We start from the raw sequence: 21,176 nt of genomic DNA, 5'->3' as shown, positions 1-21,176 counted from the left end.
GCCGAAATGAAACAATTTCTTGTTTTTAAGAAATTAAGAATTTCGAAAACTCAAAAGGAAATGATATAAAGTGACACCCTAAGATTACAAATCCATCTAAAATGTACAACAACTACAATAAATGATCATATTAGTCATCATTTTATAATATTAAGTTAATATTAGTTTTTACTGCCCATCACTGCTCCATCATTTTCCAAATAAATTAGATGACCCTGAGATCCTCTTTTCATTCAAAATCAGGACTTTGAATCCATTATCAAGAAAAATCTTCAAAAAAACAATGAACAGATATGTATTTAATAGTATAACACCAACTACCTCTACACAATTTATATAATGTGCTCTTTATATACAGTATATGCCTATATGTGTGTGTTCAATTATTCTAGAATAATTGAAAATTCATCAAAACTATAGAATAAGACAAATGTAACTTCGAGAATCATGAAAATGAAAAATAAAGAAAGCTTCATTAGATGAAATGCTTAGTGTTCACATCATTTCTGGACTCTTGTTGGCTGCTTCTGATATTTAAATAAATATCTTGTTTTTTTTTTAAAAAGGAAATTCATACCACAATTATATTTTTCTCCACATAACGTAGAGATGTATAGCAGTGAAGTATTTTTACTTTTACTCGAGTACAAGCATCTGTACTTTGGAGAAAAATGACTGCACTAGTTGATAAGCATATATCATTAGCAAAAATACATTTTTTACACGTTTTCTTTACCTTTAATAAGTACATTTTCAAATTAAAATAAAAAGTAAAAATACTTCGAAAAAGAAAATACTAGATTTTAATGTATACTTTAGTTTTTAAAGGTAAAAAACAACATGATTTATTCATGAAATGTATTGGAGCAAAAAGTATAACATATGCTTTATAATGTGGTGCGGTAAAAATTTTCTCATAAAATAAAGATATTTAAAAATGTACTTGAAAGTAAATATACTAATCAACAGTGTTGGGTGTAACTAGCTACTAAGTAATTAGTTACTGTAAGTTAATTACTTTTCCCTTGGAAAAGTAAAGTAAGGGATTACTCTTATTTTTTCTGTAATTTAATTTCAGTTACTTCTGATGTAATTTAACTAAATACTTTGTGTAATATGTGTGTGTGCAGAAGAGGAATTTAGATCAAAATTCATAGTATAACTTTAAAATCCGTGCTTTAATGTATAATTCTCACATTTGTAATGAATAATTCTACTTTATGTAGTTTTATATTATTTATTTGAATGAATTAAAAGAGCCGTTTCAAGTCTATCCTTGAATCACTTAACTTATCAAGGTTGATGTAGGATATAGAAAGTAATTAGTAATAAGTAATTAAATACTTTTTGAAGAGAGTAACTTGTACAGTAATCTAATTACATTATCGAATGTGTAATTAGTATCTAGTAATTAATTACTTTTTCAGAGTAACTTACCCAACACTGCTAATCAAACACTGCATATTACATATTCGCCTTCAGATCAAAGGTTTTAAAGATAACAGAAAAACACCGTAAACATTTGTGCTGTAGTGTAAATATTGATATAATCTAATATTTGGTCATGTGGGTGCGTATTTCTTTCATTAATAAGAACTCACTAGTGTTAAATGTGTGTATGAGGGTGTATCGGATAAGAGTCTCTCACCACAGACATGGATTTCACCTCGAACCACTTGAGAATTCCAGGAAAGCGATATGCCGTGATGAAGGTGGTTCTTTCGATCCACATGGTCTGTGAGGTGAAAAGCAGAGAGTCACATTTACACAGAGGGGTTCCTAAATCTGCGCTTCAATTATCTCCATGTACAACATTCAATTAGAAAGATTCCCAACAATAATAGATTTACCGGGACCAATGGCAATTATTCAGAGCTTTTATTAAAAGAGACAATCATAGGCCAACGTTCCAAAGGGACAATCGGAGAGAAAGCATTATGGCTCTTTCGAATGTAGCTATTCGAAAGAATATGATTGTAATTGGCTTTTTAATACTAAAAGGACAATAATTGTGGGTGTTTTGTAGTAATGGAGCAATCAGGGGTTAAATGCTTTGACCGAGGGCACAGCTGGGCAGAGAAAGCCTTTGTTCTTTGTAAATCTCAGAAGAAAAACCCTGTTTGAACCTGCAACGTAGATGAATGAAGTGATGGCAACAGGTTTGAAAAACATCACAAGTGTCAGAATGATTGAATATAGTGAATAATGGCTGATTTTTCATCTGTACAGAGCTAACGGAAGCATCAGGATTCCATCATCGTTTAGGTTTCATGGGAACCTTGCGTTTGCATCGTTAGTTGCAGGTTTTAATGAAATTCAGCGTCTCTCACACGGGGTTTGATGTAATATGTTGTTTATGTAATAAACTTCGAAATGATGCTCAATCGACAGCTTCTGCTGAGAGAAGCTCAAATATGTTCTGTATGAAGTACATGATGTCAACACTTCACCATGTTAACCCTTCGTAGGGCACTCGTTGAAATACTTGGAAATTCTAAATGTCAACCCTGGAGTGTTATTACAAGACTTTTGAACGTTTGTGACTTAAAAGAAAAAAAAATGTATGTTGAAAATCAAGGTCCATGAAGTTACCACATATGGTTCCTCGCCGGTCTACGGTCATTATCTTCACAAAATGTTTATATATTTAAAAATATAAGACAAATATATACAGTATAACATATAAATAAATGCATAAAACATACGTATATAAACTTCATAGAATATTTATTTAGGAACATTTTTCTTCTATTTAGGAAAATAAATTCTCTTATGAAAATATTGTCTTTAATTACACAAACACACACTTAAAACAGTGACAGTGAAGTGCAGATCTACTGAAAACAAAGAATGTTGACATATAAATTGTAAATATATAATAAGAAGTGAAAGATAGCACTATGTACTGCTGGTGCCGCTTATTTGAGCAGTAATGCCATTTAGGTATAATACAAACTGTAATAAGTTTAAGTTTCCCAACGGATCACTATATAACGTTATACAAACCTGTGGCAACATTCAATGCACTAGTAAATACTGTTGCCCTATGTTATAATGCATTATAAGTCAAAGTATGACTAACCAAATATGGACACTTTGACATTTACCTGAAACGGGCGTATGATCAAATATGATCGCACCATTTTTCAGCCACGATGTTCACTAATTTCTAGACATTCTACGCAAACAACATCTATCTCAACATTAAACGCAACTATTCAACCATATAATGTGTGAGTTTCATTATCTTATCATTTTTCGTTTCGATGATATTTACGCATTTGTGAGAGTAGATAGGAGCGCAGATCCTGAAGTTTGAAACGCCCTCGACAACGCCGTTGTGATTGGTCGATTAAGTTACCAAATATGGTAACTTGCCCGATAAAGGGTTAAAGAACGCCATACGTCCAACTATCAATGAATATACAGTATTTGAACATATACACTTTATACCGCATGCAATAAAATGACAAACGAATGTGAACTCACAGCAAACTCATTGTCTGGATCTTTCTCTCCCTTCCTGAAAGGTCTGGAATACTGGAACTTGTCCACCTCGTTCGTGCGGTAGTAACTGCAGTAAAGAGAGAATGTGAGTGAGACGGAAGCGAGATGTCTGAATCGTGACGGATGTGTGGATTCATACAGTACTTGAGGATTTGTTCTGGAAGGCCCTTGTCTTTGAACGACTGAGGTAATTTGAGAACGGGCTTGACTGTGAAACACTGAATATCTGAGGAAAAGCCATTGAGGGAAGCAGACCCAAAAGAACATTTAAATAGTAGAAAATAATAGTAACAAAAGATCATGGCAAGTGGCATCTACATGCAAATTCAACTAGATTTTTGGGATATTTGTTTTGTAAGGTGAAAATAACAGTAAAGATGCTCTGGACTGGAATGACCACAATACGTCTAGACATTGTTTGGAATGGTCTCCATGTTTTTTTCCGTGGCTGTAAGTCACTTTAAATCCAATCCAGCGTCGTTGAATTTCAACTAAATCAAACCTCAGGAGTGACAAAGTCATCCAACAGCAATGTGAAAGAGACACATGAAAACTGTGATAAAAATCCAGGTTATCACATAAAAAATAATATTTGAACTTTTCCTAAATACATGTACTGTAGAAATGTTTGTGTCGTGTTGCTTATAAAGTGAATCTGAACTTGTTTACTTTGCAGTATTTGAGGTCTGAAAAAATACAGAGCATCTTTTCCGTTATTTTCACCCGTTTCTCCAGTTCTTATTTTTTGCAAATAAACGCAAATAGAAAAATATATATATTTGAAATTTGGGAGAAATATTGTAAGTTGTTCACAAAAGTAAAAAAAAGGATAATTTTACCTATTCGCATAACTATAAATAGTAAATAAAAAAAACGAAATTTAGTTTCAAATGGTCTCTGTTTATACACAGTTGAATCCTACATCTTGTTAAAGCAAACACACAACTACATCTACATCTTCTATTGAAAACAGTTTGCAGTAAGATTTTGGTTAATAGTGATTACACAAGAGTATTGTCTGTATAAGCGTGAAGGATACGTTGACCGGGTGAGTTACAGATGTTGTCACCAGGGGGCGACGTGCTGGTCATCTTCACTGCATTGGGAAACTGAGACATCATCTTCAGGCTAAAGTCCTCCAGCCACTCGTATTCCTTACCGCGGAATATGAACATTTTGTTCTGTTTTGGACGGGCAGAATGGATTATTTTTGTGAACATGAAACAAACTCCAACTTCCCAACCGCAATCAACAGGTCATTGATCTCATTATGACAAAGTTATTTTCCTATTCAAGTCATTTTCATAGCTTGATATCTGGCACACGGAAGCAATAGTAACGGTGTAGAGGCTTTAATTTCATTAGATTTCTAAGGGGCACTTGTATCTCCAAGAGTGTGAGCCCCAGGATTTCCAAACCCCTGACTGTGAAAACGGAAGTATTATTTTCTTGTTAAAACTCGATTACTCAAGAGAGCTCTTTGGGGAACGCTGTAATTACAATATCGGTTTTCCTCTGGCGTTGTTTGGTGCCGAAATGCCAGACAGTGAGCCGGCCCTGCCTGCATGTTTATGTCACTATTTAATCCACGCTTTGCGATTTTACACCACATAAACAACAGAAAATTAGACATTGGCGCACTGAGAATTCCCAAACTTGCCATTCCAAGGTTGCATCCTTTATTCTGGTTGCAGTAAAGCCATTAACAGAGGGAAACAAATTGGGCTGGAGCGGCAAATTTACTCACCCTAAGAAAAGACGGGAAACTTTGGCCGTAATATCCAACTGCGAAATATTCCGGCTGAGGTCTCATGGCATGCATGATATTCTCATAATACTGCGCCTGCTGTTTCTGTGAACAAAATCACATTTTACGGTCAACGAGTTTCCAAAATGTACTTGCTATTTCCGCTCTAGCAGAATATTCAAACTGCTCTGTTCTAGACAATGAAAGTGAATGTGAACAGATGCTGCAAAAAGGACCATAAAAATACATTTCACGTCTTCTGAAGTCAACTGGCATGTATGGATACGCCCGTTTAGCATTTACAATGAAATCACACATGAAGAGACACATTATGAATGTACGGATCAGATTAAAAACAAACAGACAAATAGCTTTAGAAGTTTTGCTACACCTTATGAAAGAGTTGCAATAATATCATGTATTATATACTGTAATTGTGTGGACCTCAGCACTTTCCTGTTTTATATCATCTCTTTTTTTGTGTAGTTATTTTCTTTAAAGCTGTTTGGCAAGTTGCAACAACGCAGAACTGTGACACGTGCTATAGAAATGAATTGAATTGGGACTGAATTAAAGATATGATGTGTGAGGAAGAGACCAATATGTTAGTGTGATATCGTTATGGTAATATACAGTAGAGTAGCTAAAGAATACTGTGTTATAGTGCTTTTTGTCATTTTTAAAGCTTGACAACTGTATGGATAAATTGAAAAATTTACTATAGTAAAACTAAAACTATTAAAACATTTCTGATAATTGACATAATATTAAATATAGTCCTAATTATTAAGTGAAAAACAAAAAAACTAAAAGAAAGTTAGAAATGCTTAGAAATCAAGATGTTTAAGTTGCGGCGCTAATGCTGCGTTCACAACAAAGTAAGCAATTTCCGCAAATAAATTACATACAAAGTCAATGCAAAGACGCGAATAGAGGTGAGCTAGTGTCGGGTGACGCGAATGACGCAAATCGGGCGCGTGATTGCCATGAACGTGCATCAATCGATTCTTCCGCGCAAAATTTTCAACTCGAGCGAGAAATTCACGCAGAGTTTATTGACACCTGACACATCCGGACGTGTGAAGACACTCCCTGTTGCATGATGCTTTTTGCGTCAATCGTGCAAAAAAATAACGAACTATTCCTGCGAGCAATAAAGAGCGAGGAACACGATGCTTCGTGTTTGGTGTGAGCACAGCTTTACAAGAATAAGTGGAAGTAAATAAAATCTCAACTGAAACTAAAAGGAACATAAATTAAACCTAAACGCAATATAAACATGAATAAATAAAGACGCACATTAAAAACAATTGCTAAAATGTGAACTGAAATGAAAATGAAATTTACATTTATTCATTTGGCAGACGCTTTTTATCCGCATCTAAAAATATAAAAAAAGTTCATTCAAAACAAGAATAAAACCACAATAACTAGTTAGGAGTCAATGACATGAATGAAGTAATGGTACTTGTTATAGTGTAATATTAAATCGGTTAAGGAGGATGTAACTAATGAACATCGCGGTTAATGCGCTGCAGGACATGGAATAATTGCAAGCGTCTCTCCTGTTTAACAGCTTTAAGTCGTGAGAACCTCAGAGAGCCGAGGGGCAGAACTGAGAGAGAAGAGCACGTCACTACTACAACACTCATCACACCAGCGTTTCCTTCCTCCTCATGCCTAAAAATTATTCTGTTTATTTCCTGAGCCCAGCGACGACAGACAGGGTTATAGATTACCAGCCCACCACATGAATAAACATTTGGCGTACGGATCGAGACCAGCCCGAGGTTTGTCTCTTATTTTGGCTGAAACTCAAGGTTTTCTCTGTGGCGTTACCTTCAGATCCCACCAGGGAATTTTATCACATCCGTCTTACCAGCAGCTGGCTGAGCTCGAGGAAATCAAACATTTGGTTCTCGTGAAGTTTAGCAAGCTGTTTGGCCATCTCGATGGCCTTCTCCCACATCTGAGGACAAGAGAACAAACAAACAGCCTCAAAAGTTTGAACGGCGAATAAGACCACGCCATCTGTTATATTTGTTGTTCACTGTGACGAGTTTGCAGAATGTTATGAAGGAAACCACATTAGCTTACATACTTTGCCCTTGTCCAGATAGCACATGATCTCCTGGAACAGTCTTTCCTTCAGCTCTTGTTGCGTCCAGCCCGGAGCTCCGTCCCGCGGGATCAGGTGGGGTGCGCAAGGCTTGTCCGACCACTACAGAGATCGCAAAAATTAGTCATGCAAATCACACTTGACGCATCAAATGAGCTCCTAGCATCCGGTGATATTTGTATACAATCAGTGTTTAGGGACGGTATTATTCTGGAATGGCCTGGTTCACACTACACTACAGCGTAGCATTCTGAAAACGATGTGAAAACGAAGTCACGATTCTTTCTGTTCTCACAATACCTACCCACATTAAAAACACTGCACTTTAGTATTCACCATAATAAACTGTAGTATATATTAAGTATTTTTAGTTGTTACTGTATTACTACAATATTTTCAAGCATTAATTTCAGTGAACTGATAAACTATATTACATTTACATTTATGCATTTGGCAGATGCTTTTATCCAAATCGACTTACATAGAAACAAATGTATAGGATAATGCAATGTATGTGCAATCCGCTGGGCTCGAACCCACGACCTTGCTCCTACCACTGAGCTACAGGAAAGCTTAAATATTAAATACTGTAATAAAATTTAGTATTTAGTATTAAAGTATTAAAGCATTTTCAGCACAGTATTCTGAAAACTGAAGTAAATACTGTAGTACACTTTAGTGTTCACCATAGTAAACGTAGTACATTGTGGTATACTGAAGTATATTAGTAATTCCTACACGTTGTTAATGTATACTACAATAGTTTCTAGCATTAATTTCAATGAACTGATAAAATGGATTAAACACTGTAGTATAATTTAGTATTTACTAGTAAACTGTAGTGTAGTGTAGTAACTAGAAATAATTTCTACACTTTGTTAATGTATTGCACATTCGTCTGTAGTATTATAACTACAGTGAACTGATAAGCGTAGTAAATACTGTAGAATACTTTGGTATTTGCAATAGAAATCTGTAGTAAATTGTGGTAATTTAGCGACTTTGTTAAAGTATACTATGTCTTTTATCAATTTTAGTAAATTGATAACAAGTAGTAAATACTGTAGTATACTTTGGTATTTACCATAATAAACTAATAAATTGTAGAATACCGTAATTTACTATAAGTATACAATATTTTCTACACTTTCTTAATGTATACTACAATGTTTTCCGGTATTAATATTACTGAATTGATCAACTGTAGTAAATTACTGTAGCATACAGTCTATACTATAGTAAACTGTAGCATATTACAGTAATTATTAGACAGCTAACGTATAGGCTTACTACAGTATTCTGTAGTATTATAACCATAATGAGCTGCTAAACTGTAGTAAACACTGTATTTTACTTTAATATGTACTATAGCAAGCTACTATACTATAGTAAACTGTAGTAAAATTCCAGGATAATAAATAGAATCCTAACGTGTTTTATTTAACAGTAAATCTTAATGCTTACTTCTAATACCAAACCTCAGAAAGAGAAACTAAATACTTTATGCACAGTGACACTGTCTTCAACTGCAATGTGAACGCAACCTAAAAGCGGAGTGGCACCCTTATTCTGCTGTGTGAATGCAAACTCACTTCATCATAATATGAACATCTGGATGAGCGACTGGCTTTTGTTTGCCTTTAATAATAGTGAATTGAGATTTGAGGATAACAACCGGCCTCTGTTGGTTTTGCAAAGCAAACAGATGACAGAGCGAAATCAGAATTATTAAAAGCAAAGAAGCAACAACACAGATGTTTGTCGCGAAAATGCCACTAGTTTATTTCAATGCATTTTATGCTAATGATATTGCGTGGCAGACCTCCAGAAGCTCAGCGTGCAGCAGGAGCGTGTATGCCGCCTCGGTGAAGTTCTCACAGTCCAGATGAAGGTCACGCAGCTTGTACAAATACCTACAAACATAAAGATGATTATTCATGCATGAGTTCACGTGCCACAAACCAGCCAATACTTTTAACGCTGTGTGAAAACACTTACCGGATATAAATATCCTCTCTTTTCTTTTCTTTGTAAAAGTTCTGTGAACATGAGAGAACATGACATTAATGAGAATGATGCTTAAAACACATTTGTTTCAATTATTGGTCTTTACTTTGTACTAAATGTAAAAAAAATGTTTAATAAAAACATTTAATTGAATATACTGATGGGAGTTTAATTAATTCCTTGTTGCGTCTTCAGTTCTGAAGTCAAAAACGCATCTCTGCTGTCCCGATGGCTGTTGTCACCACTGAATCAAGACGCAACTATAGTGTCTAAAAAATAAACATTCCACCCTACATTTTATTTCATGTTTGCTCGTTTAAACTGGGCTTAATTCGATCGATTTTGTGAAAACAAATCTCATGTTATTAACAATAATTACTAGGGATGCACGATAAATGATCAGCCATATCGGTATCAGCCGATAAATGGTCATTTTTTATGTTATCGGCCCAATAATGAAATTAGGCCAATAAATTATAGCCGATAACTTAGAAATTTGTACCAAAAAATTATGCCAGAAAAGTTGAAAAGTTAAAGAATCTTTAACTAGTGTAAAGTAGGCTTAGTACATGATTTTTAAGGAAAAATATGCAGTGAATGTTTTGAAATAAAAGCGGTTGTCCACTTTTTGCTTTCTGTTTCGGTCTCAGAAAAGTTTTACTATTTAGATACTGTATATCAGCCAATATATCGGTTATCGGCTTCCAATGTTAGATCACTATCGGTTATTGGACAAAATGTACATTACACCTGTAAAATCCTACGTAATTGATCTCAGAAGTATTCACGCCCTATTTATAAAGACATGCCTTAATTCAACTTACATAACAAATAAAATGACTTGACTTGACTTTGCCTTGAACTAGTTAAAGGGATAGTTCACCCAGAACTGAGAATTCATTCATCCTTTATTCACTCCCATTTCAGTCCAAACCTGCATGACTTTCTTTCTTCTGCAGAACACAAAAGAAGATATTTTAAAGAATGTAGATAACCAAACAAGCCTAAAACCCATCGACTTTCATTGGATGGACACAAAACCACTTCTTAAAATATCTTCTTTTGTGTTCCACAGAAGAAAGCTTCATGCAGGCTTTAAACAACATAAGGGTGAATAAATGATGACGGGATTTTTGGCTGAGCTATCCCTTCAAATCCATGTATTCATTCAAACAGAAACAGCTGTAAAGAAACATCACATTTATGAATCCACCGAAAGCAACTGACAAAAACCACGTCGGTTTGAAAAGAGGAGAGGAAGACCAGCGATGAAAACTGAAGGAGTAGGAAGAGAGACAATACAGCACAATAACTGTTTGAAGGGTGCTCCAGCTTTGTGAAAGGCCGCGAGAGAGAAACCTTGGCTACAGTTTGCCAGAAGGCACATGAGAGACTCCGAAGCCGGAAGGGAGAAGCTTTCATGGTCTGATGAGACCAAAAATCAGCTGCAAGGCTTGTGAAGGTAAAACAAATGCAGCCAAATACAGGGACTCTGGGACACCTGTGACATGAGAGATGCGTTTCCCAAATAAGACCCCAGGCGTCACGTTACACAGGAACGGCAATACAACAACATTACAGTCCTGGAACGACCCAACGAAAGCAAATATCTCAACCCATGAAGAATTTAACTTCATACTTTAGAGGGTGAACACTTATGCAAACTGTTATTTTGTGTTGTCCAACTAAACTATCTGGACCAGCAGAGAGATTTCAAACACTGGTGCGTGCGTTGGGGTTGATTGGGCCCGGCGGGAGAAAGCGATCTCACCAGGACGTTGACGGTGCAGCTCATGCGGAGCTCAGGGCTCTCATCATGTGTGATGGTGCGGTAGGCCAGCAGGTTCTCCAGCAGGCTGCTCAGGAGCAGAGCCAAAGCCTCACCGGACTGGGACAGGTATCGATGCTTCCGACAGTGCTCCAATAACCTGAACACACACACACCAAATAAAACAGGAATGCAGCAAATGTTTGCCAATGTTCATCTGTTCAGCGATGCGTGACTCAGAATGAGAGTCTGGAGCGGATTCACTAAGACGAAAGCGAAAAACCTGCATCAGCGAAGAAAAGATTCACTAAGAAAGAACTGTGAGTTTGATCAATTCATAACAAAAAGGATATTTATCAGATGACGGAGTATCATCTACAAAATATATAGGCAGCCAAAAAATACACAATAATCTTCCAAAGTGATGGATGATGTACAAGAATCTAGTAAAAATAAAGATGCACTAAAAATATTACTCCAGTAAAAGTGTAAGTACTCTTTTTCTATTTGACTTATGTACAAGTAAAAAAGCACCTGATTGCTTAATGTACTTACAAGTATTAGAATTAATGATTGATGAATAATGTTGATTTGTTTTGCAGTTTTGTATACTCCATTAAATAGGTTAGAGATTGGTCCAACATTACTACTATAGTCATGTAGTCATTTAGAAAGATAGGAACAATTCAGGGACTTGTTAACAAAGACTCACTTTAAATTATTCCTTAAATCGATAAGGTGTTGACTCAAGATTTGTTTTAAGCGAATCTTTGAATTTGCAAGTTGTTGAATGAAAACCCACTCTAACACATATCTTCCGTCAACACCTGACTGGTCAGCTCTGACTCACCTTAAAAAAACACCTTAGCTCTGTATACTGTGATAGGCTATACGAGACCAATTTTCTTTTTGCACTTATGCTTTTTGTTGTCCTTATGTTGTTCCAATTGCTTCCATTGTTTCCCTCAACTTTAAGTCGCGTTGGATAAAAGCGTCTGCTAAATGACTAAATGACTAAATGACTAAATGTAAATGTAATTGAATTGATGAATCAATGAGTTTTTGACTCCACACTCATTCTACACAAATCCTTGAATCAGCGAGTTGCCGTCTCGAGACTCGCTCTAAATGAATTCTTGAATCAGTGAATTGGTGACTTAAGACTCGCTCTAATTAAATCTGTGACCTAGTGAGTTGTTGACTCAAGACTCACTTTAAACCAATTCTTGAATCACCGACTGCCTGACTCGTGACTCGCTCTAAATAAATTCTTGAATCAGAGAATTGTTGACTTTAGACTCGCACTATTTAAATCCATGAACTAGTGAGTTGTTGACTGAAGACTCACTCTAAATGAATCTCTGAATCAGTCAATTGTTGAATTAAGACTCACTCTAAGCGAATCCTTGAATCAGTGAGTTGTAAACTCAAGACTCACTTTAAAAGGATCAAGGATTTAGTAAATTGATGACTTAAAATGTTCTCTACACAAATTCTTGAATCACTGAATTTTTCACTAAAGAGTCATTCTAAATGAATCATTAAATCAGTCTTGAATCACTGAATTTTTGACTAAAGACTCGCTGTAATTAAATCCATGAACTAGTGAGTCGTCTCCCCAAGACTCATTTTAAACGAATCCTTGAAATAATGAGTTGTTGACTGAAGACTCGATCTAAACGATTTCTTGAATCAGTGAGTTGTTCACTAAAGACTCGCTCTAATTAAATCTGTGACCTAGTGAGTTGTTGACTCAAGACTCACTTTAAACCAATTCTTGAATCAGAGAATTGTTGACTTAAGACTCGCACTATTTAAATCCATGAACTAGTGAGTTGTTGACTCAAGACTCACTCTAAGTGAATCTTTGAATCAATGAGTTGTAAACTCAAGACTAACGTTGAATCAATTCTTGAATCAGTGAGTTGATGACTCAAGACTCACTTTAAAAGAGTCAATGAATTAGTAAATTGATGACTGAAAATGTGCTCTACACAAATTCTTGAATCACTGAATTTTTGACTAAAGACTCTTTCTAAATGAATCCTTGAATGAGTAAGTTGTGGATTGAAACTCACTCTAAATTAATTCTCGACCCAGAATGAGTTTACGACTGAAGACTTGGTCTTATCGAATCCTTGAATCAGTGAGTTCTTGACTTAAGAGCTGCAATCTGATTGTACAGTATGATTTTCAAACAGACTCTACAGGGTTATTAAAAAGATTTGCCTCGTTCACGAACCGGACATGCTAAATAAATCATTCTCTGATACAGCACAGTACGAATACTTTACCGTCCAGGCGTCCAGTGCCTTCTAAGCATCATCATAAGCTTTTCCTGATCTTTCAGTCTGAATGTTTCAGTATTAATGAATGTGTTTTTGTATGCAAGAGAGAGTGAGGCAGCACAGAGAGAAAAGAGAAAGCTCTTACGTCTTCTCCAGTAGAATCTTGTATTGTTCATCCCCCTGGCCTCCTTCCACTTCCTGATCCAGTTTTGTGATCAGCTCGTTCTCAAACTGCACAGCACGAACAGACTACATCAAACTTTGGCCTACATTCAACTGACAGACAAAGTGACAGGCATATTCCCCAAAAATGTGTTTACATGCGACCCAGACAGACACTCGACTCTCTGAGAGGACTGACCTTTACCTGAGCTTTCTTCACTTGTACAAGAGAGCCGGCTGTACATGTTCAGCCTTTAATTCAAATCTATCAGGAATATGCTTTTGGAGAAATGGGAGATATTTTGTGATTTTATTTGACCTGTGTAGCACTAAAATTTCTTCTATGATTTTGGCCATTTCTAGCAAATGGGATTTAAGATATTTATGTAACAAAAATGTAAACAAAAATCCTTATAGAAGGTTCTTTGTATTCCTCACATTCTCAGTTACATTTTACATGTATTAATTTATCCATTTTATCCAAAGCAAATGAGAGAGCATTTAACGTTTTGTCAAAGAGTAAACAATAAATAGTTTACCAAGTCGTGTTAGGATTAAAGATAAATAGGGTTGTAACAGTACGTGTATTGGTACCGAATCGTCACGGGGAAAAGTCCTAGTGAAGTCATCATTCCTATGCCCACTCCCTTTGAATGCAAAAAAATCTATAAATTTTCAAATTTAAAAAGTTTTATATATATTAGTGTTTATATATTATATATAGCATATTTTAAAAACTTTTTAAAATATACCTTTTTTGCAAACAGTTAAGTTAAGTTAAGTTACGCCATTAAACAGCGACATCTGCTGACGGACACAATGCTTCGTTGTCACGGGAACATGCCAGCTGAAGATAATGAGGAAATTACATCGCAGTCGCACCCTTTGCCAAGTGCATTCCAAACATCTACATAATGGCACACACATGTTCACTCCAAAGTCTAAACTCCAAGGGCTCTGCCCATCGAAGGGAGTAGGGCATAGGAATGATGACTATATTTGGATGTTACCGTTACACCCCTAAAGATAAAGCAAGGGAAAATGAACAACATAGTTGTTTTAGAGAAGTTTTCAAACATTTGACCAGTACTGTATACAGTATGAGTGTATGCTAGAGATGTGTGTGTACTAGAATGTAATGTTGAGTGTTGAGTGTTTTGTTTTATTGCGTTCTTGTTTATGATGTATGATGATACCAAAGACAAGTTTCCACTTAAGGACAATAAACTACCTACTTACCTACCAAACCAACTAATCAACCAACCGACCGAAAAAAACAACTAAATGACTGACCAACCAACTAAATGACTGACCAACCAACCAACCAACTAAATGACCAACTTGCAATCTAACCAACTAACCAACCAAAGATGCAGCTGAATTCAGAGCGAATCTGGTTCATGTCAAACGCTCACCGTTTGAAAGGTGTGGTTGGCACTGAAATGGTGTTCACACTGCATCATGTCAAAGAAGATGGGGATGGTGGCCTTCCTCAGGTCGGGCTCTGGAACTAACGTCGCCTCCAGGATGGGACCCACCATTGCTGGAATGAACTTCATTTTATGTGGGCCTGAAAATGACAAGGACATCCAATAAACATTCATTCAGAACATTGATAATAATATTTTTTCATGCACTTCACATGACCATTAAAGAGAAACAAGACATGAGCGATGTTCTTTGTAGAACCACAACTCTGTCAAATGACTCTGCACACAAGCATTTGTCTAATTGTGGTCACTGTGTGTGAAAGATAAGAGGCAGAGGAAATGGCTTTTACCAAGATTATACCACATATCACCCAACTTGAAGCCGATGCTTTTCCGCATATCACCGTACCTGTGAATATGTTTCAAGAGAAACTGTTTAATTCAGCTGCAAACAAATGAACTGTGTGCGACATTTAAACATCGACAGAATGAAAACGAGCCCCGAGGTCCTGCACTCACTTGTTGAGAATCTTGTTTCGCTTCTCAAGAGAAAAGGACTCCAGCTGCAATGACTTATGGGTAAGGAACGCAACGATCAGATGAAAATAGTTGTTCCAGAGCTAATGAGGAAAGAGAGAGAGAAAACAGCTCTTAAAACTAGAAAACAAACACAAGGATGATTTAAAAAAAAATTTGAAAGTCACACTTATATTTCTGAACTATTTATTTGTTTGGGCGGGCATGCATTCCGTGGAATATGTAAATGAACTGATTTAATTAGAAAAGCCGATTTAATCAGAAAAAGAAAATGTTTCACAGTTTAAAGGGATGAAATTTAGACACACAAATATTGAAATTAAGCATACCATACAGGAACACAATCCAAACAAATAAATGTGTTTTAATATCATCTTTCCATACGGGCTACCGTCCACAGGCCACACTTTCACTATTCAGACACTAAGCTTGTATTGATGTGTAGTAATGTGATTGCTTTTTAATTGTCTGGGGTCATACGGGTGGAACACGCTGTCTGGATGCAAGGGCACTGGATGAATGGTAACCAAGCAACAGTACAGTTCACTGCTGGTTAGTTTGCATCAGAGTAATAGATGTTTACCAAAAACACAAGGAACGCAAAATCCATGCAGTTCCCTAAAACATCATAATGCACGAATGCAAAATGCAGTTTTTACAGGTGCACAACAATGGATTCTTTTTAAATCATTTTTCATATTTTTTGGAATATAAACTTGGAGGTGTAAAATCAAAGGTGTAAAATCAATGCAGACTGTAGATGTAAAATCATCTGGATTTGGGTAAATTTGCTGAGAAATGTTTGAGTTCATATTGAGATCTTCAATAATATTGACTTTTGATTTTAAACTTGACAAATCTGAGCTCAGTTTGAGGCATTGTTGAGATGTCTTCTGAAAATCAAATGGAGACACTTGTCAGATTTCCGACTCTTTATCTCAGGAGAAATATCTGAGATGCAAAAGACAAAAGTGATGTTTTCTTATTTAAGCTCATTGATGTCTAGGTGACGTAATGGAGGTATTAAAGAAATCTCATCTGTTGTGCGGTGTTCAAGTCTGTGCTTTGTCAATAAGTTTACAGACGTTATAATTAATGTCTTTAGAAATCTCACTCTTAATGCCGAAATAATAATGGTGTAAAAATTCCAACTAAATTATTTGCTTTAGGAGTGTGTTTTAGGCTCTAGAACTGATTTCAAACGTCTGTTACGAGATATAATCTCCAGCAGTATAATCTCAGATGCGTGTTGTTTACTGGACCTACTGACCTGTAAGTGAAAGTGAGCGGCGTCCAGAAAATACTTGTTGAGAACATCAGAGTACTGGTCTATGGCCCGCAGAAAGACTTTCATTTGAAGGAGATTCATGATCATCCAGTCGGGGGGGAACACGTTCCCCATCAGGTTTTTGAACATGATGAAAGTCTCCATTAGAAAGTCCTGACGGGGAGGCAAGCCAAAAACACATCTCAGTGGGTACGACTGCGTACGTGCGTGCTGAGAAACTCTGAATAAAATACACAATCGAGCAGCACAACAGAGGCTCGTTTAAGACAGCGCTGCTTTGAACGCTCTTATCTCGTCCCATGATTAAAACCTGCAACAGACAGCGAGCCACATGCGTCGCATCCGTGGTAAAAAAGGTGGATTATTTACAAAGCGAATCTCAGTAGCTCTCTGTGCATCCGCGGTGATGGATCGGCCCGGCGGAGAAAGCGGGAGACTTACGATAATGTCCTGCCTGGTTTTGAAGGTGCTGATGTATTGCGCGTAATGCGTGTCTTCCATTTGTTTCAGGACGGCGGTCATGCATGCGAGGTAGTGGCCCTGCGTCCGGAGAAACAAACAGGATAATCAATAACTTTGGAGAACAAACGCAGGCCTGGACAAATAAACTCAACTCGGTTAAGCTTTGAGATGTTGCTCTTATGAGATGTTTGTGTGGGATTTAGAGCTTTGGCAGGAAGGTGAGCAGTGCAAGAATGCTCCGTTTTGTAGCCGGCGTCTTACTATGAGGGGCGAGTCTAAGCTCAGGTTGATGACGGTGCGGTTGACCCTTCGCAACAGACGGTCCACGATTAGCTTCACGTGACCTGACGTGGGACCCTGAAACGATAGGAAAACATGAAAAGGAAACAGAATGTGATGGAGGGATGGGGAGTACTGCGGTTAAAATGACCTTATTTTGGATTTGGCAACATAACGTTTTCAGCAATAAATTAATCTCGGAGATAAAAACTGCTTTGAGCCGAAATGTCAATAGGCAGCACTCGAATGCACTCTCGTATCAACAAGCAAAGTGAAATGCATTATGGGAGACATCAGACGGTCAGTATCTAGGACTGGGGCTGTAAGATATATTGACGTAATTAAAAACGATTATTCTTTCGTCGTTCGTCATTCCAAACCTGTACGAGCTTCTATCTTCTGCAAAACGCAAAAGAAGATACTTTGAAGAATGTTGGGAGCCAAACAACACTGAACCCCATTGACTTCCATTATGTGGACAAAAAAACCACTGTGACATTTCTCAAAATATCTTCTTTTGTGTTCTGCAGAGTCATATGCAGGTTTTGAACCCCGTGAGGATTGATAAACGACTTTGTGTGAGCCGTCCCTTTAAAACAGTTTATTCTCAGACACTCATCAGTTTGGCATCTCATACACACGGCTTTATTTCCCGGCGGACTCATTAAAATCTCCAATAAACCGCCAGCCAATGAGAATGCAGCTCTTTTCTGCGTGCAATCCATGCCGCCCGAGACTGAGAGTAAGACAACATCTGCTGTTGTTGATGTTTTAACTCACGATGTTTTTGAGGTCCAGTGTGTCGAGTACGGTACTGAGGAGCTGAACGCAGGCCTCCAGATCGGGTTTATTGGAGCGATCGTCCAGTTGACCGCTCAGCTGATCTGCGATCAGGGGCAACAACACATCCCTGCAGTCTACAAGCACAGAGAACATGAGGCTGTTCGAGAGCGTTTACCGCGCAATAAATGAGATGAATGGTGTCAGTTCGAGTCTCACCCGGCAGTTTGAAAAGGTCGCTCTCCACGATTTTTACCAGGCAGCCGAGCTTCTGTCTCACCATTTGAAAGTCTGGAATGCTCTCGATAAACTTCGCCAGCTGAATGCTGGGAAGGGTCGAAAGAGAGAAACGTGTTAGAAGAATCAAAAAATGGAAATGAATTCATAACATGATGCTGAAAATGCAAATCAGACGGGACATAAATATTCATGTCATGCAGCGATGTGATGTCACATGAAGTTTATAAGTAACATCTGAGATGTATTAAATACAGTTGAAGGCGACGGGAGAGATGTGGTCCACTTTACCTCAGCTCCACAGGATCGAACACTTTCTGTAAGTCATTGATTATGGTAGGAAGATATTTTAGGACCGCTCCCTGTGAGGAACAACACAGAGAACGAGAATGACAAGTGCGGACTATACTAAAGTTTTCTTTTTAATCAAACACAAAATCATGAATCATTGATGGCTTCGGTAAGTGTCGGCCTTTTTGTTTTCAGGTCACTGCTAACCGATGAAGCATCAATAAACCACGCATAGAAACAAAGAAGGCCGTTTAAAAAGAGGTTTTTACCAAAGGTCTTCACCATACTGATGTCAATATTTGGTGGTTTAAATATCCATGCGAGGTCTTTTTAAAGCATGATTTTCTATACTCGGGTACAAGACACTATTCTCAAAAATAATCAAAAAGTAAAATTGCCAAATAAATGATAGAAGTATTTTTTATTCTATGATGAGCCGTCCCCTCTCTCCATTTGTCAAGCATTACTGCTTCTGGTTTGTGGACATTTTAAGTCACAAAAATCCTACAAAGCAAGTCGTATCAGCTTAAATAGAAAACATATGTAGACTGATATTTTTTGATGTCTGGACTCTATCAACAGAGGTTTCGAAAAACATAAACCGATGGTTTATAAACAAACTCTCTGAAAGATTACTTTTCGTGTTTGACTGCAAATGTCACAACCACAACACTGGAATTGCCCAGGCGCTGTTATTTCAAGAGGAATGTTGCATGTTTTTCAATAAATATCCAAGGATGCCAATATTTTCTGCAATGCGGGGTTATTATAGTTTAAAGAAATACTAGATTTTAGTTTTAGTTCTTTTTAGTGGTGCATAAATACTAAAAAGATTTCCTTTATTTTTCTTTTTTCTTTTTCTTTTTTTACTAGTAGTTTTAGTTTTCGTAATATTTTTCATTTACGATATTAACCCTGCTGCAATGACCGTATATGATCTTTCATTTATTTAATTAAGATTTACATATATCTGTAAATATTGATTCGTCTATTTCAGTGGTTCTCAAACTGGGGGCCGTGGCCCCCTGGGAGCCCCCAAGATGGACCACAGAATTTGTGCCATTTTATGAAATATAGACATTTATCATAGATTTATGCAACCAAACATCAGAAAAATAAGACTACCAACCAAAGGAATTGACGTTCCAGCATAACTGAATATGTTTTTGGTTTAATTAAAATTCTAAGTTTAAGATTCTAAGTCTTTTGGGGGGGGGCCGCAAAGTAATGCATTCTACACAAAGGGGCGAAAAGGTTTGAGAACCACTGGTCTATTTGAATGTGTTGTGAGACCTGCCTTTATTTTAACGCCCTCATCCAGAGGCCTGTCCATAAGGTTGCTGATAGAAAGAAAGAGGGTACGAATGGAGTCAAGAAATTGTCCCCCATCTTCACTTTTTCCATAAAACCTGTTAAACAACACACAAGTTTTTTTTTTAAATGTGCAAAAAGAGTTTATGTTTTGTATGTTATCAATTAACAAATGAACAATTTCATTCATATGTTCAATGGGAAACAATGTACAGGGATTTTTTTTATCGATTTCATGGCAAAATGGAAATGTAATTCACTCCGCTGTACTTTCTTTTGCTGCATGACACTTGTCAGGTTGAATGTTAAGCCACTGCATTTTTTTTTCTACATGTTTTTATGTATTTTTCAATGATGCCATCTTTTGCATTTCTTTTTAGATGCACAGACGTACACGGTACATCATAACATCTAAAGAAACTCAACAACAAAGATGCTGAACAGTAAAGCAGGATGCTCTCTGAAAATGGTATCTGGTTAATTCTTTGATCCTACACACTCTTGAAATAATCGCTTTAATTCGTGCTCCTAATGGAAATCCATTTGCCCCGTGTGTTTGCACAAAAACAGAGTTTCTACGTTATCAATTCTTCTTGTTTTTTCATCTGCAACATCCGATCAAGGACAAGTTCAATTGTGATTTCCAAGCCCGCCTCGAGGCAATTTTTCCGAATGCTTGCTCAGACCTAAACCCACCTCAGATAGAGAATCCGTGACTGCACGATGAATCGAAAAAGGTACTTGAAAGCTTTCAAAGCGGCGTAGAGTCTCGCTGTATGAGCTGGGTCCTCAGCGCGGCCCACGAAATAATTCAACACTTTGGTCAACTTTCTGCAAAAGAAGAAAAGACATGGCACTCCGAGGCAATTACGCACAACTGTATTCTGTATCAATACAGGTGACGTGTGTGAAGGTGTGTATGGGGAACAGGTGAGAGCAAAGGAGCGTGAGGTATGGCAAGGT

At 37.0% G+C, this 21,176-nt stretch overlaps 1 protein-coding gene across 1 annotated transcript in view; it reads right to left on the bottom strand.

The window, feature by feature from the left end:
- The window catches only part of dock5 (dedicator of cytokinesis 5), a 54,002-nt gene that overhangs the window by 7,690 nt on the left and 25,136 nt on the right, over positions 1-21,176 (bottom strand). Inside the window, exons 22-43 of the mRNA XM_057356434.1 lie at positions 20,910-21,044; positions 20,196-20,311; positions 18,903-18,969; positions 18,594-18,700; positions 18,375-18,511; positions 17,577-17,672; positions 17,295-17,393; positions 16,836-17,006; positions 15,548-15,648; positions 15,379-15,437; positions 15,014-15,168; positions 13,582-13,667; positions 11,152-11,308; positions 9,372-9,412; positions 9,196-9,286; positions 7,356-7,475; positions 7,134-7,223; positions 5,255-5,359; positions 4,547-4,688; positions 3,652-3,733; positions 3,490-3,574; positions 1,649-1,735 (exon numbers count right to left, since the gene is read on the bottom strand). Coding sequence (XP_057212417.1) covers positions 1,649-1,735; positions 3,490-3,574; positions 3,652-3,733; positions 4,547-4,688; positions 5,255-5,359; positions 7,134-7,223; positions 7,356-7,475; positions 9,196-9,286; positions 9,372-9,412; positions 11,152-11,308; positions 13,582-13,667; positions 15,014-15,168; positions 15,379-15,437; positions 15,548-15,648; positions 16,836-17,006; positions 17,295-17,393; positions 17,577-17,672; positions 18,375-18,511; positions 18,594-18,700; positions 18,903-18,969; positions 20,196-20,311; positions 20,910-21,044 — 2,329 coding nt within the window. The remainder of the gene's footprint in view (positions 1-1,648; positions 1,736-3,489; positions 3,575-3,651; positions 3,734-4,546; positions 4,689-5,254; positions 5,360-7,133; positions 7,224-7,355; positions 7,476-9,195; positions 9,287-9,371; positions 9,413-11,151; positions 11,309-13,581; positions 13,668-15,013; positions 15,169-15,378; positions 15,438-15,547; positions 15,649-16,835; positions 17,007-17,294; positions 17,394-17,576; positions 17,673-18,374; positions 18,512-18,593; positions 18,701-18,902; positions 18,970-20,195; positions 20,312-20,909; positions 21,045-21,176) is intronic.

The sequence above is a fragment of the Triplophysa rosa genome, linkage group LG17 (assembly GCF_024868665.1).
Source record: "Triplophysa rosa linkage group LG17, Trosa_1v2, whole genome shotgun sequence".
Lineage (NCBI taxonomy): Eukaryota > Metazoa > Chordata > Actinopteri > Cypriniformes > Nemacheilidae > Triplophysa > Triplophysa rosa.
This window is presented reverse-complemented; position numbering and strand designations above follow the sequence as displayed.